Below are 15,000 nucleotides of genomic sequence, written 5' to 3'. Positions count from 1 at the left end.
AAACATATTTTGAAATAACAAAACTGTTTCAAACGTTTAAAACTATGCAGGTCGATAGAAAAAAAATTTCTGTCGTTTGGTAAAAGTTATTTGTTGCATATTTTAGCTTATTTTCGATTTCTCCGTTGTTAATAATACTGCACTTTAGACTGCTTGCCAATTTTGCTACGATACTATAGTGAACTAGAAAATATCTAAAGAAATTAATTCCCCAAACAGAAGAGTTCTACATCAATTTCATCCTCTCTTGCGAATATTAAAATCAATGTACAGTAGACCCCCGGTATACAGCAATGATCCGTTCCGAGGTTGGTGAAATCGCCGTATACAGTATATATTCAAAAATTAGTAACAAAATACAGTACAGTATATAATACACATGTATATAATCAAATAACATTATAAATAACATCGTAAAGCAGGGCAAATACCGTAACCAGGGGCTGGAAAAAAACATCATATTCCACATCGTAACCTGAAAACCCGTATCCCGATGTTACCGTATTCCGGGGTTCTACTTATAGTGCTTGCTATCTTATGTCTAGAATCCTTATTCTAATTGCGATCAAAATCTATTACATTATTTTGATGGGAGAAAATGTCTAAAATTTAAGTCTATACTTAAACGATCTTAAGATGAAATTGAAATTCAGAGATGCTTGCTTAATTGACGTCTAATGACTATGAATCAAATTCAATGCAGATATAATTTTCTTAACTCTATCAGACCAGAGCTACTCAACCTAATTTGCCCCTGTGCCTGGCCTTCTGGGTAAAACGAAAAAAAATTTAAACGCGTTAGTAATTTTTTACCGCCAGCTGGAGCCCTCCTTGATGCACAGGCCCACTTGCATCATCAAAATTAACATCACTTACTCCTTCATCGATATATTCATCATCACTAGCGTTATTTGATTCAGAGATATACTCCTGATCAAATTCGCCTTCATCTGAATCAGAATTTGTCACTTTATCCAATACTTATTGCACTGTGAAACTCCTTAGTATCACTCTTTTATCTGTCGAAGTATTTGGTTCGTCACTAGCTCGCCTCATGGCTACTTTAGTCTACAAAACAACACACAACTCCTCCAAAACAAAGGAAGTCATTTGCAGAACGTTAGATTTGCGCTAAATCGAGGCTAAGCAGCGATTGGGTAGCTATTTTTAGCTTCCTGACAACATAAAAACACGTGGTCGGAAAAATACCGGTTTAGCGGTAACTCGGTATATAGCATTTTCGGAAATTACCGGTGTATCGGTAACTATGTCTGGTGGGGTTAAAACTCTGTGCTTCCACGATGCCTACTTATACTCTTTAAAATACCTTAAGGAAACTGAAATGTGAACAATATGTATTGATGTCTGATACATTTTGTTAAAATATCACAAAGATTAAAGGTATCTGAATTTTAATGAAGGGCTCCCATCCCTTTTTCCTTTATTTGCATAAAACTAAATTAAACCATATATAGACCACATTATAACTCCTTACGCTTAGCAGCTGTGTTCCAATATTCATAATCATCGGTTGATTAATTTGGGAATGAATCCTAAACATATAAATATGCTAGCTTCCTCCAGTTTTGACAGACTATGGATATCCCCTATAAGAGTGCCTGCGCGTGGAATTTTTGTGGCAAGAATTGCGCAATTTCCAACGATACTGCTCCTGATTCGGCCTTGTTAAATACCAATGGCAAATGGAGGTTCATGACGACTGGAAACAATGTCAAGATAAGCAGAGAGCACATACAGCATCTAGAATTTTCAAATGGTCACCCATCCGATACTAACCAGGCTTAGTGTTGCTTAAATCCGGTGATTTGACGAGAACCGGTGTGTCAACGTGATTATGCCGTATGTAATACACATACAAATCTATAAACATATACACATACCGAACATGAATAGAGGTTGGATATTACTTTTCTAAGGTAGTTGGTTCATTTATTTCGTATGAATCTGAAGATTCTATTATTGGCATTGGTTTCCCCGATATTTTTCTAGTTATAATTCTTTCTAAAAATACATCGTATACTTACAGGAGGAGGTCACGTGAAGGTGTCGTTAAACACTTAGCCAGCATCACCTCCCACTGAGGAAGTTAATATAATAGACATGGCCTTGTTGGATGTATTAAGTTCAAATCACGTTGTTCATTGATTGCATTACATTATTATTGTAAAAGTTTAAAGCGATTGAGTTGAAAAAATAGATTTCGAATTATTTGAACTACTATTCTCATCTTTGTTGCTTTATTCATAACACTGCGGCCGATGCAACCTCCGACTTTCTTTGAATGCACTTTTTTTTATTTTACGAACTTAGATATCTTATAGTCGAACTTGGGAAAATATATGTCGAACTGGGAAACCTATAAGGCAGTTTGAACTGAACCTTTATTTCATTTTCGGATTCATTTCGAAGTTCGGTATAGATTTCCCAGTTTGACAAAGAGGTCTCTAAGTACGAAGAGATGCACTTCCAAGACAGAGTAAAAAATAAAAATTCTAATCTAACATGTCCCGCATTGTCTGACAACCTTCAATTTCTGTCGCATCGCCACAGTGCTGCGTCCCTATTCTTGTTTTGGAAGTACATCCACGGAATGTATCCAGGTGGACTTATTTTACTTGTACCCTCTCAAGAAAAATACCCGACCCATCTCGACTAACAGTAAAAATTCCACTCTTTCAAAGTAGAGGTCTCTGGATGCCGGAAAATATTATACTCTAATAGCTTTTTTTTTTTTTTTTCGCGGATCTATTGCCTTTAAATACGTGTTTACCCGACTGAGCCAACATGCAGAAATTTAATGTAACGTGAACAAACATTTTGCTGTTCAATTCCCCATTCAGTTTTCCCTATAAATCTGGCCTCTTATCAAAGTCGCCCTTCATATTTCGGCGACAGTATGGGTTGTTGGTAAATTAAAAATAAAAATAAAATTAAGAATAAGAATTTTTGTTTTAAGGTAGCGGTTACATCGGCCGAAATGTTTCAGTTTTATCTTTTATTTCCCATCGCATTTTTTACCTGCATTCTCTCCGGTTTGCGCATGCCCATTGCATCGATCGACTTCCAGAATATAAAAAGTTTTTTATTTTTTTATTTTTTTTAATTTATGTAGTTTTTTATTATTATTATTATTATTATTATTATTATTTCTTATTTACGTAAATACAAATTACTGAAATTGCCTTCCCTTATTTTTATAGAGGGTCAATAGATAAAATATACCAACCAAACAGGAATAATTTCCAGTCTGTCTGGAAGGAATTTCCAAGGTATTTATTACTATATATTTTTTTCTTTGGTTATCATTTTAGTTTATTTTGTTATTTTTTTATTTGAAAGAGAAAGAAGGATAAATAAAAACCTGTCCAGAGATAGGATAGTTCGGAAATCAATTTCTTAAAGACGTCCAATGCATGCCAACATGTACAGCGAACATTAAAATGATGATGATGATGACGATGACGACGCCACCGTCGACGGTGACACAGTATGTTAAGCAAAATAAACTCACCGTATAAAAATTGATCTACATATAAAGGATGTTCCAAAAGTAATGCCTCCTACTTTTGATTCCACCTGAAAGTATCAGAGGGGCTTGCAAATTGTATTGTTATCATGGCTGAATTTATGCATTCATAACCTGAAATTTTCATCTCTCTGTTGCAGATATTGACGCTGTGAGACTCTAAGAAAGTAACCCCTGTCATGGACACGCATCAGTAGAGAGCTGTGTCATTGAATTCCTCCATGCAGAAAAAATTGAACTGGATAACATATTCAACGAGTTCTATCGAACTTTTACAAAGCCGCTGCAGTGTATGCCAGCACATTTAGAGTATGGATTCGTCGATTTCAGAGTAGCGACAGAGATGCGAGTGACAAAGCGCGCTCCTGACTTTTACGACAGAGGCATCAAAAGAGGCTGGCCAAAGTGGATTGAGAATGGTGGTGACTATGTAGAAAAATAAATTCTGGGGCACAAAAAGGTTGTTTGTTTTAATGGTATAACCGTTTTCGTAGCTCTTCAACGTTTTAGTTTAAAAAAAAAAAGCCTTACGTTTGGAACGACTGTCGTACTATTAACATTTTATTATGTTTGGGGAATTTGTCTGTTCGTACGCAAATTCAAAACATGATTGGTAGGCAAAAAAGCGATAGGTAGAGCACACATTATTAAAGTAGTATTTCTTTACGATGTCAATACCCAAGTTTGAATCTCACGTATTATTATGTTGTACTCCCTTCAAGGTTAACGATATGTTACGTTGCTCAGGTTAACCATATGTTAGATAGTGGAGTCTATATACTTGTAAGGTGTGCATATAATAGACGTGGATATATAATGAGTTTCCTTTGTGTCGTCTAGTGTTTCATAATGTTCCTTGTAGATGCGTGTATAACTCTGTTACACATATAGATACAGTTCCACAGGACATATAACATTTTATCAACAAAGGGACGGAACATCTTTCTGGGGAATTACATCTTGCCAAACAGGAAAACGTTACTTTCATTCATTCGAGTCTTGGTTGACGAATCTGCAAACAGCTGCAAAGAAGATTCCTTCCAAAGAAACGACCAGGAGTCTCCGGTTATATTTTCAGACAGTTTTTTTTTTCCAAACGCTTTCCCATTGGAAGATTGCGCGCATCTTAGATCCTGCTTCCCCTGTCGTACAGGGCTCTAGCCCTGTTGTTAGCTGACACTGTCTCCAACGCTCCAACTCTCTCGCTATCTGTCTCCCTTCTCTCACTGACCACTGGCTAACTCTGTATATATATATATCTATTATCGGTTGCTATAATGTAATATCTTCATAGATATATCGGCTGTATTCTGGCTGTATGTGACATCATTGACCCTCTACATGCTAAGGTCCACATGTATAACTCCTGTCGAGCCTGTATTGTCTGTCGGTTGGTCAATTTATTTTCCCCTTCTGCTCCGAGCCACAATCCGTCTTCAACTGTTTCCAGCTCAAAACTGTCGTAAGCGTCCAACTCACAACTGTTGTAAGCGTCCAACTCACGACTCTCAAATCTTACCGTCGTAATCTGGCCTGTTTTGTCCGTAAGTAGTTTGTATTGTCGTTAAAACAACTCATTGACTGTCGCATCCCATAGTTACTCTCCAAAGTCATACAACTCACTGTACATCCCCCCTGCTAATAAAATCTAAATACATCTCGGGTCCATTGTTCAATCCCTCCGTTACAGTCATTTATCACAGTGTAATCAACAATTCCATGTCACGTTTCTTTTCTCTAGCTTACTGTATATTCTCTAGTGACGAGTTCTATGTCCTATTTCTTTTGTTACCTGATGACCTACTTGCTTGGACTTGGGTTGGGGTGGAGGCATATTGTACAATATGGATTTAGGAAAGCCCGCTCTACTGTGAATGTCCTAATGACCATCTTTGAATGCATACACCATGCACCGGATAAAGCAGTGAAAGCTAAGATGGTAGCTCTTGATATAATCAAAACCTAAAGTCTGACATGAAGGTCTTCTCATGAAAATTAAATTACACTGAAAGAGTATCGTTCTGTACCGAAGCGGCACTCACCCTAGGCAGATTGACCCGATTTCCTCCAAAGGAGGAAGTTTCATGGGAGTATGAAATTCATAAGCGGCCCCCAAGCTGCATGTATATTCCCGTTAGGGAAGATGACAACGTTTGTTTTCTTTTGCAGTTCTTGCAAGGATATGTCGACATCCTCATACATACAGCGCCTGGTATTCTTAAATGGTCACTCATTATATACTGGCCAGGTTTAACATTGCTTTACCCCGGTGATCAAATGAGAACCAGTGTGTCAACGTTTATGCCTAATGTTTAGATCCTCCTTGTACAAGAAAAAAATCCAGGTTGTCTTCGATAATCGATTCTTGGACATTTATTATTCTTGATACTTATAAACGACATTCCTGATAAAATTGTGTCCGAGATGGGTATATCTGTTGAGGACATCATGCTCTATGATAGACATGCCTGAAAAAGAAATGTGCACATATTCAATGCAATGGCAAAAACGACCTTCAGTCTGTAGTGAAATGGGGTTGTAAATGGATGGTAGTGCTATTAAGATTAAACTTTTTGCCTTTAACAATTACAAGTGAAGCACGCATGGTTCTCCGTGAGTGCACAGGCATTAAAAAAAATGACTAAGTTCAGCATTCCTCCCATTTAGTCCTAAAAGTCCTCAGGGGACATCAAATCCTATTGAAAATGAACAAACGGTGCAGTTTTAGACCTTAACATATGTAAAATTGAGTTCTTCACTATACAAAAAAAGAAATGATTAAGTCCATTATTTGCCCCCCACCTATTTAGCCCCAAAAGTCCCCAAGGACTGGCCAGGCGTTTAAAATCAACAGTAGTTTCTTTAATAAGACAAGGCTCCGTTCAAAATGGATGTTTCCGTTTAGGACACAATTGAATCATAATATTTGACTATTGTATTTCAAACTTTAATTCAAGCCATTATGTAAAAAAAAATATTTTATAAAAACAACTAATTTATTTGATAAGCAAGAACGCATTCGAATTAAATGTTTCCGTTTAGGACAAAATGGAACCATGATACTTGATTTTTTCATTTCAAACTTTAATTCAAGCCATTATATAATAACAATTTTATAAAATCAACGGTAGGTTCTCTACAGTGCAATGCAGACTACAACATATTGTGGTCGACGTCACTGCAGGAAGACATGTAAAGCTTCCTCCCGGTGCACCGCATGGGTAGGTCCTCAACTAGAGCAGGCAATCGATCGATTTGATTGAAAAATGGACAACTTTACCGATTTCAATGAACAATCATTGATCTTTATTCAGTTCCGTGCAACGTCGGGTCTCCTCGCTAGTCGTTTACTAAGTGGTCGTTTATTTTTTCTTCTTAATATATGTAATCTCAAATTACGTGATGACAATAATGTCCACCCTCAACTGCCTCGACTTCACTTCTTTACTCACATTTTCCTCCCCCTCTTTGCTTTAACAGAAGCACATTTGCTAGATAGCCAACATTGGACAGGGTTAGAACAACATTAAATAATAAGTTACACACTGTCTACCAAGCTCTACCTCTATCGCATCACTGCAGAGTTGCATCCCTGCGCTTGCTTTCAAGTATTTCTAGGAAATGTGCTCTAATGAATTCACTGCACTTGTGCCCCCTTAAAGTAAATGCCACTAACACACCCAACAAAACCCCACCACTTCATAGTAGAAGTCCTGAGATACCGGAATACATTTTACTTCTATAGTTTCTTTCTGCTTACCTATGGAAATCCCCCCTTGCTCCTTGCTCCTTGTTCCTTCGACTACATAAACATCGACCGAATTAGCAGGCAGAAATTTAAATGTTACGTGAACAACCATCTTGTTGCCCAACTCCCCAATTAGGTTGCCCTTATAAATCTGGTCCGCCATAAAAATAGGTATTTACTTTCTTTGCCGTTTCAGGGAGATGTGACACAGTCAGAATGTGCGGTCCTAAAGGAGGAGCATTCTGATCTTTTTAAAATTGCTTAGGCAACCCCATCGGCATTCCCCGGTAGGGGCGCTCAAGGAAGTAAGCAATAAGCTTATTCCACCCAAAAGATGGGAGACAACAACCTGGATGGGTAGACCTCCTAGGACTACCTAGAACTACACTTCAGCCCAGCAGATGCAAGGTCATTCCCTACTCAAAAATGGCCAAGACTATGTCAAGGACGCATCCTCGACTGACATGATTATAACTTACTCAGGATGTGTCAAGTAATTGCCCCTTTCGTTTCAGTGGCAATATGCCATGTTTGAGGCGAACAATAAAAAAAGATGCAAGCCTATATTAACTAATCCACGCTCATGTATACTGCTTGGATATGGTGAGTAGGTTTTCTGGATTCTTCTGTACGTAACAATTACAATAAAGGCCACATGGTTAAGCATTTTGTCGTTATAGTTTCACTGTTCATCTAACGAGTGCGATGGAAATATAGGCTGAGCATTGCTTTCCCTGTGATTTGTGTCTATCACGTTTCCGGACGTGAGTCAGTTATGAATGCCGCCCGACATTTCTTTTTCTTTTTTTTTTTGGGGGGGGGGGGGGTCCGGCACATATCCAAACAATGTTCGTACAGAAAATGTCCCTTCGTTTATTACAACATACGCAATAATTAAACAAACCGATTTTCGTGGACACACTTGAGATGGACACTATTCTATTAGTGGCTCTTTTACTTGCTTAGCGATGTTTGTTTTCTTAAAGGCAATCTTGATATTTCGCCGCCGCCTTTCGTCTTTATTCGTTTGCCTTTTGTTGAGAAAATCTCTATTTGTGCTTGGGAAGCTTGTCTGTACCATAATCTGACTTTTGTTCTCTCTGTTCATCATCATCATCATCATCATCACAATTATACTTATTATTATTATTATTATTATTATTATTATTATTATTATTATTATTATTATTATTATTATAATAATAATAATAATAATAATAATAATAATAATAATAATGTTTCTTCCAATGTGTTCAAATCTCTCCAGGTATAGGCAAAATGAGAAAGAGAAAAAAGGGGATTAAAAGTAAACATTTATATGGAACAAATAAAAAGCATCATGAAGAAATAATAGAAATGTACATGAAATAAGTAAATAGACACGAAAGAAGTAATTATACGCAAAAGACGTAATCAAAAAGTGCTCAGAGCAAGCGATTATTATTATTATTATTATTATTATTATTATTATTATTATTATTGTAGTTGTTGTTGTTGTTGTTGTTGTTGTTGTTGTTGTTGTGCAGTTTCTTTCAATCTATTCAAGTCTAGAGGCTGCATACTCAAAATCTTTTAATTTAAGAAAAAGAGGATTAAAAGAAAACATCTGTACTGAGCAAATAAAAAGCAACACGTGGAGAAATCGATATTAAGCTTAATATTTTATGTTGATGAGTTACCACTTTAGCTTTGTACCACTTTAGCTTTGTACCACTTTAGCTTTGTACCACTTTAGCTTTCAGTTTTAATATTGAATGCATCAGCAAGCCCTGTGAATATATACCAGTAAGAACAGTTGGAAATAAGTCATACACCATCCACTATGACTATGCATTTCCTACAGCTACGTAACTAGAAAACGGAGCTATTAAACCTGATATGGGACAAGGATAAAGAGGCAACCTTAGAAGTTATGCTGGCTTAAACAGAACTGAGAGGGAAAAGATTACAAAATACTAAGGTCTTGTGTATGACATGAAAAGAAACAGGAATCTTAGGAAGATTTCTATCATTTCAGTAATTATAGGAGCCACTGGTCTCATGGAAGAAATTCAAAAACTACCTGGTGAACAAAGCGCAAGAGATTCAAACAATTGCACTTAAAGTTAGAATCTCTGGTTAGAATATGAGATGACGGATGAATGTTTCACATCTGGTAGAATACCTTATCCTCAGCTTAAACAAACCAATGAGAAAATTAAAAAAACAAAAAACAACAAAGAAGAACTCGAGTCAATGTAATGTATTAATTCTGTAAACATATCAGTTACTTTCCTCTCCTATTCTCAAACTCCCCCCTCTCCTATTCTCAAACTCCCCCTCTCCTATTCTCAACCTCCCCCCTCTCCTATTCTCAAACTCCCCCTCCCTTTCTCCAATAGGAATTTTTAATATCGAATGCATCAGCAAGCCCTGGTAACATGTTTACCAGTAAGAACAGTTGGAAATAAGTCATACACCAGCCACTATGGCTATGCATTTCCTACAGCTACGTAACTAGAAAACGGAGCTATTAAACCTGATATGGGACAAGGATAAAGAAGCAACGTTAGTAGAAGTTAGTGTCTCTAATGATGTTGGGTAGACGATAACGCTGAGATAACGAAATAACAAGGTCTTGTGTTTGACATGAAAAGAAACTGGAATCTTAGGAAGATCTCCATCATTCCAGTTATTATAGGAGCAACAGGACACATGAAAAAGAATTTCAGATACTACCAGGAAAATATACCCAGTGAACTAAGTGCAAGAGAGATTTTTAAAACTGCACTTCAATGGTCGGTTAGAATCTTAAAAGTGATCTCTCGGTTGGAATGTATGAGATAGCAGGTGAATGCCTGACATCCGGTCGGACACGGGCCAGGATCAAAGTGTAGTATTTCTTCTGATGCTGCATTTGGCTTTTTTCCGCTTGACTTTCATTTTTTTTTTTTTTTCTTTTTTTTTTTCTTTTATGGTCTCGGAAAAATCTTTCATGACTGATAATTTTTTTTCATTTTTGTTACAAACCAAAGTGCCCCTTTTCGGAGAAATGGTCCCCCCCCCCAACACACATACACACATTAAAACCGACCCAGTGTCTAACTCTGCCTTCGTGAGGAGGCAAGTTTATATTAGAATCAAATGATAAAATTGAAATAGTGAGAAACACGCGCTTGCGCACACACGCACACACACACGCACACACACACACACACACACACACACACACACAATTGTGACGGATCGGAATTTCTTTAACTTTATTCGTTGTCATATTTTAACAACCTGTCATTTGACTCTACTTGAAACACCCCGTAATCAACAAGGCGTTCCTGCGTACATTTCTACCTGGAGCGTTTACCCCCCCCCCCCCGCCGCATGCCATATCCCAATCGCACCCCCAACTTCCCACTCGTGTCCCCAATTATCTTTTCTTACCTTTCAACCTTTTTATATTTTATCAGTTTCTTTCGTATCCAATTTCTCCCTTTCTTCTCATAAGTTTCTTTTACTCTATTCTTATTAGCTCCGTGACTTCTTAACAAGTTTGTTTATCTTTTAGCAACTTGTATTACTTCTCCTTTCATTCATAACTTACCAATCACACCCGGAGTAATGTAAAGAACTAGGAACACTTGAAAAGAGGGTGATATCACCGAAATATCAGGAAAATTTTCGGTGTCGCACAAGGTCTGTGATCGAGGGGGAATGCTAGAAGCTAGTAAACTTTATTTTTCAATTTTTTTTTAATGTTTTGTTCGAAGTTTTTTTTTTTCTAACCAACACCGAAATATTTCCGCATTGGAAGAACATACTAATAACTCTCTCTTCCCTTCTCTCTTTCAACATATATATATATATATATATATATATATATATATATATATATATATATATATATATATAATGTTTGTCCTTCCCGACATGGGTACGATTCAAAAACTGTTCTCTTTTTCGTATGATCTATGACTTTTTCTTTTCTTGCATTTTTACTTCAATATCCTGAAGATGGCCTCTGAAATAAGGACGAAACGTTGATTATTTTAATAATTTCATTCGGTTTTTGTATTTTTCTCAAAACATATATATATATATATATATATATATATATATATATATATATATATATATATATATATATAAAATAAACAAAATTGGTAAAGATAAAAAAAAAACTAACTTTATACAAAGAAACCTATAAAGATACCAACACTCTACATGATTAAATGGAACAATTAATATAAGAAATGAAGGATGAGAATTAAAAGTTAAATAATTTTTGTTTACATCATCAGATTAATAAGGAAAAAAAAACAAAAAGAACCTCTTTACGACATGACGTTTCGAAGCCTAATGCTTCTCATCAGAAGAGAAGAAAAAAAACAGGTTTATTTATACACAGAAAAGCTGGCAAAAGGACATTAGCTTAGAAATTAAATACCAACGAACTATATGTATAAAAAAACAGGAAGGATTTTCATAATAGAGATAGAAAAAAGACAGTATGGAAGATACATAGGGAAAGACATATAGAGAAATACAAAAATACACATGAAACACAGTAAAAAAATACAAGAATCAAAGTAAAAATAAAATAATTATAAATTATAATTGCGCCTAGTACAGAATAATTATTATTAATCATAATTATTGTCTCTTTAAGCATATATAAGGAAAGGCGCGGTCTGGGAAATAAAAACTAAGAGGCAGTCGACTAGCATTTATGCAACATTCACCACTTCCACCCGTTCGAACACTCTGGATCGTCTAATGTCTGCCCCCGAATTTGGCGTTTATTAGTTTTTAATCCCCTTAATTCCCGAGTCAGTTGTTTGGTGACACGAAAGTAAAGCCTTAGTTCGCTTCGTGGCTGCGTTCGAATCTCCCGACCGGCAGGAATTGCCACCTCTTATATTGATAATTGCGTAAGCATGAAACACTAGTGTGTGTATGTAGAAGAGAATAATTATATATATATATATATATATATATATATATATATATATATATATATATATATATATGTAATTGTATATATATATATATGTAATTGTATATATATATATATGTAATTGTATATATATATATATGTAATTGTATATATATATATATATGTAATTGTATATATATATATATATATGTAATTGTATATATATATATATATATGTAATTGTATATGTATATATGTAATTGTATATATATATATATATGTAATTGTATATATATATATATGTAATTGTATATATATATATATATGTAATTGTATATGTATATATGTAATTGTATATATATATATATGTAATTGTATATGTATATATGTAATTGTATATGTATATATATAATTGTTTATGTATATATATGTAATTGTATATGTATATATATGCAATTGTATATGTATATATATGTAATTGTATATGTATATATATAATTGTATATGTATATATATATGTAATTGTATATGCATATATATATATATATCTAATTATATATGTATGTATATATGTAATTATATATGTATATATGCAATTATATATGCAATTATATATGTATATATGCAATTATATATGTATATATATGTAATTATATATGTATATATATATATATATAGAGAGAGAGAGAACTGCACGCCTGTGGAACTCTGTTCCGTCTGCCTGCTTCCCACCGGACTACAACTTGGATGTCTTCAAGGCCAATGTTAACAAATTCCTAATGAACCGCCCCCTTAAGTAAACACTTCATCAAATCTCCACACTAACGTAATGTACTTACAATAACCCTTATCCCTGAGTGGCTTCCGGGCCTTGATAAGCGGTGATCACTGTGTAAAAAAATATATATGTATATATATATATGTAATTATATATGTATATATATATGTAATTATATATGTAATTATATATGTATATATATGTAATTATATATGTATATATATATATGTAATTATATATGTATATATATGTAATTATATATGTATATATGCATGTAATTATATATATATATGTAATTATATATGTATATATACATGCAATTGTATATGTATATGTAATTATATATGCATTTATATATGTCATTATATATATATATATATATATATATATATATATATATATATATATATATATATATAAACATGAAGAGCAAAATTGAAGTGTAAATCTCGACTATACTTAACTGAATCTACGTAGGAAATATTTGGTGTGTTATTAATTAACTTATGCCTATAAAAAATACAGAATGGCAAAACGGAAGAAATCTACTACTAATGGACATTTGGTATCTGTCTATACGAGGCCAAAACTATACTATTACTTCTGCTGAATGGACAATTGCATTATCTTTTAATGTAGTAGTGTAGTATATGTTTCTAATGACTTTAGACGGTGATTGATAATTCATATTATTTGGATTTTTCGGACTACTGTTCTCATCTTGAGTGTTACTTTTATAACGTTTCAGTTGATCTAATCATGAAGTCTCATGCAATTCGCAAGAACGCCTGGCGCAGTGGATAAAGTATTTGATAAAATTCTGCTGTAAGATACACTCTTCTGGAGATTGGACGTTTAATCCTCAGTATATGTAATACTCAAAATGCATTAAATGTCTGAATTTATTTTTAGATGAGGGTTGATTGCTTATATTACTTGTATTGATCAGACTATTGTTCTCACCTTGGGTGTTATTTGTGCAAAGTTTCGGTCGAAATGTCTTTCGACCATCTTCGGGCATGTTATTTGTTGTTTGGAAAAGAAAAGAGAAAAGTTACTAGCTCCGTAGATATTTTCGTATTCTGTAAGTTGGTGTGTTTTAAAAGTTTTCAACTACCGTGGAATATCTACGGGTTCTCCTAGTTAACATAATTCTATAATCAATGAAAACAAATACATATTACGATGAATATTTGTAAAAAATATATTGAATAACACGTTGTATGTTTCCTTTGTTTGAGTAGCGCAAAACTACCACATGATATAAATTTTAACGCGGACGCACAGCACGTGATCAAGTATTCATTATTCGTATCTATGTTATGTTTTCCTTTATTCTTTCCTCGGTGGAGTTTTCTTTGTTATCTCAAATTCGGGTCGCCATTTTCTTCATCACTTCTTCACATCTTATCGCTCTCAGCTTCTTCTTGCTGTATCGTTTCTATGACTAGGGCTCGTTGTTCATTCGTTGTTGAGCGAAAGTTATTCATTTCCAGATTCTGCAAATGGAGGTTTATTTTGTGCAAAAATATTAAGCAATCACAAGTACAATTTACACTTTTTACGCAGGAGAGAGACAGTTATATTAATCTAAGTAACTATAGATAGTTAGACATACTAGAAAGTCACTTACGCCTGAAAGTATCCTGTACCTCTACAAAGCCACCATTCGCCTATGTGTGGAGTATTGTTGTCACATTTGGGCTGATGTATCTGCTACTAGTCGCTTGCTCCTGGACAGCTTCAAAAGAGAGTCGCCAACCTGATAGGTCCTGAACTGTCATATAAGCTTCAACCTCTGTCCCATTATCGAAATGTTGCATCCGTCTGCTTGTTCTACAACTATTTTAATGGTGGATGTTCCGACGAACTACAAGCCCTTGTACCCCCTCGACGTAAATACCGCCGAAAAATCCGATAATCAGCAAAATCCCACCCCTACAAAGTAGAGTAGAGATTCCTAGATGTAAGAAAGCCTTCTACTCTAATAGTTTCTTCCCCAGAACTGCTAGACT

At 34.8% G+C, this 15,000-nt stretch overlaps 1 protein-coding gene and 1 long non-coding RNA gene across 3 annotated transcripts in view; one reads left to right on the top strand and one right to left on the bottom strand.

The window, feature by feature from the left end:
- LOC145293703 (ubiquitin-associated and SH3 domain-containing protein B-like) overlaps positions 1–15,000 on the top strand; it is a 425,494-nt gene that overhangs the window by 142,045 nt on the left and 268,449 nt on the right. Inside the window, exon 3 of one of the 2 annotated variants that reach the window (XM_080140145.1) lies at positions 3,222–3,290. The exons of the other annotated variant lie outside the window; for it this stretch is intronic. Coding sequence (XP_079996271.1) covers positions 3,222–3,290 — 69 coding nt within the window. The remainder of the gene's footprint in view (positions 1–3,221; positions 3,291–15,000) is intronic. 2 annotated transcript variants of the gene reach the window in all.
- LOC145293724 (uncharacterized) overlaps positions 1–15,000 on the bottom strand; it is a 51,102-nt gene that overhangs the window by 18,120 nt on the left and 17,982 nt on the right. The window lies entirely within an intron of this gene.

Source organism: Euprymna scolopes, chromosome 2 (assembly GCF_053919585.1).
Source record: "Euprymna scolopes isolate OS-2025 chromosome 2, ASM5391958v1, whole genome shotgun sequence".
Taxonomy (NCBI): domain Eukaryota; kingdom Metazoa; phylum Mollusca; class Cephalopoda; order Sepiida; family Sepiolidae; genus Euprymna; species Euprymna scolopes.
This window is presented reverse-complemented; position numbering and strand designations above follow the sequence as displayed.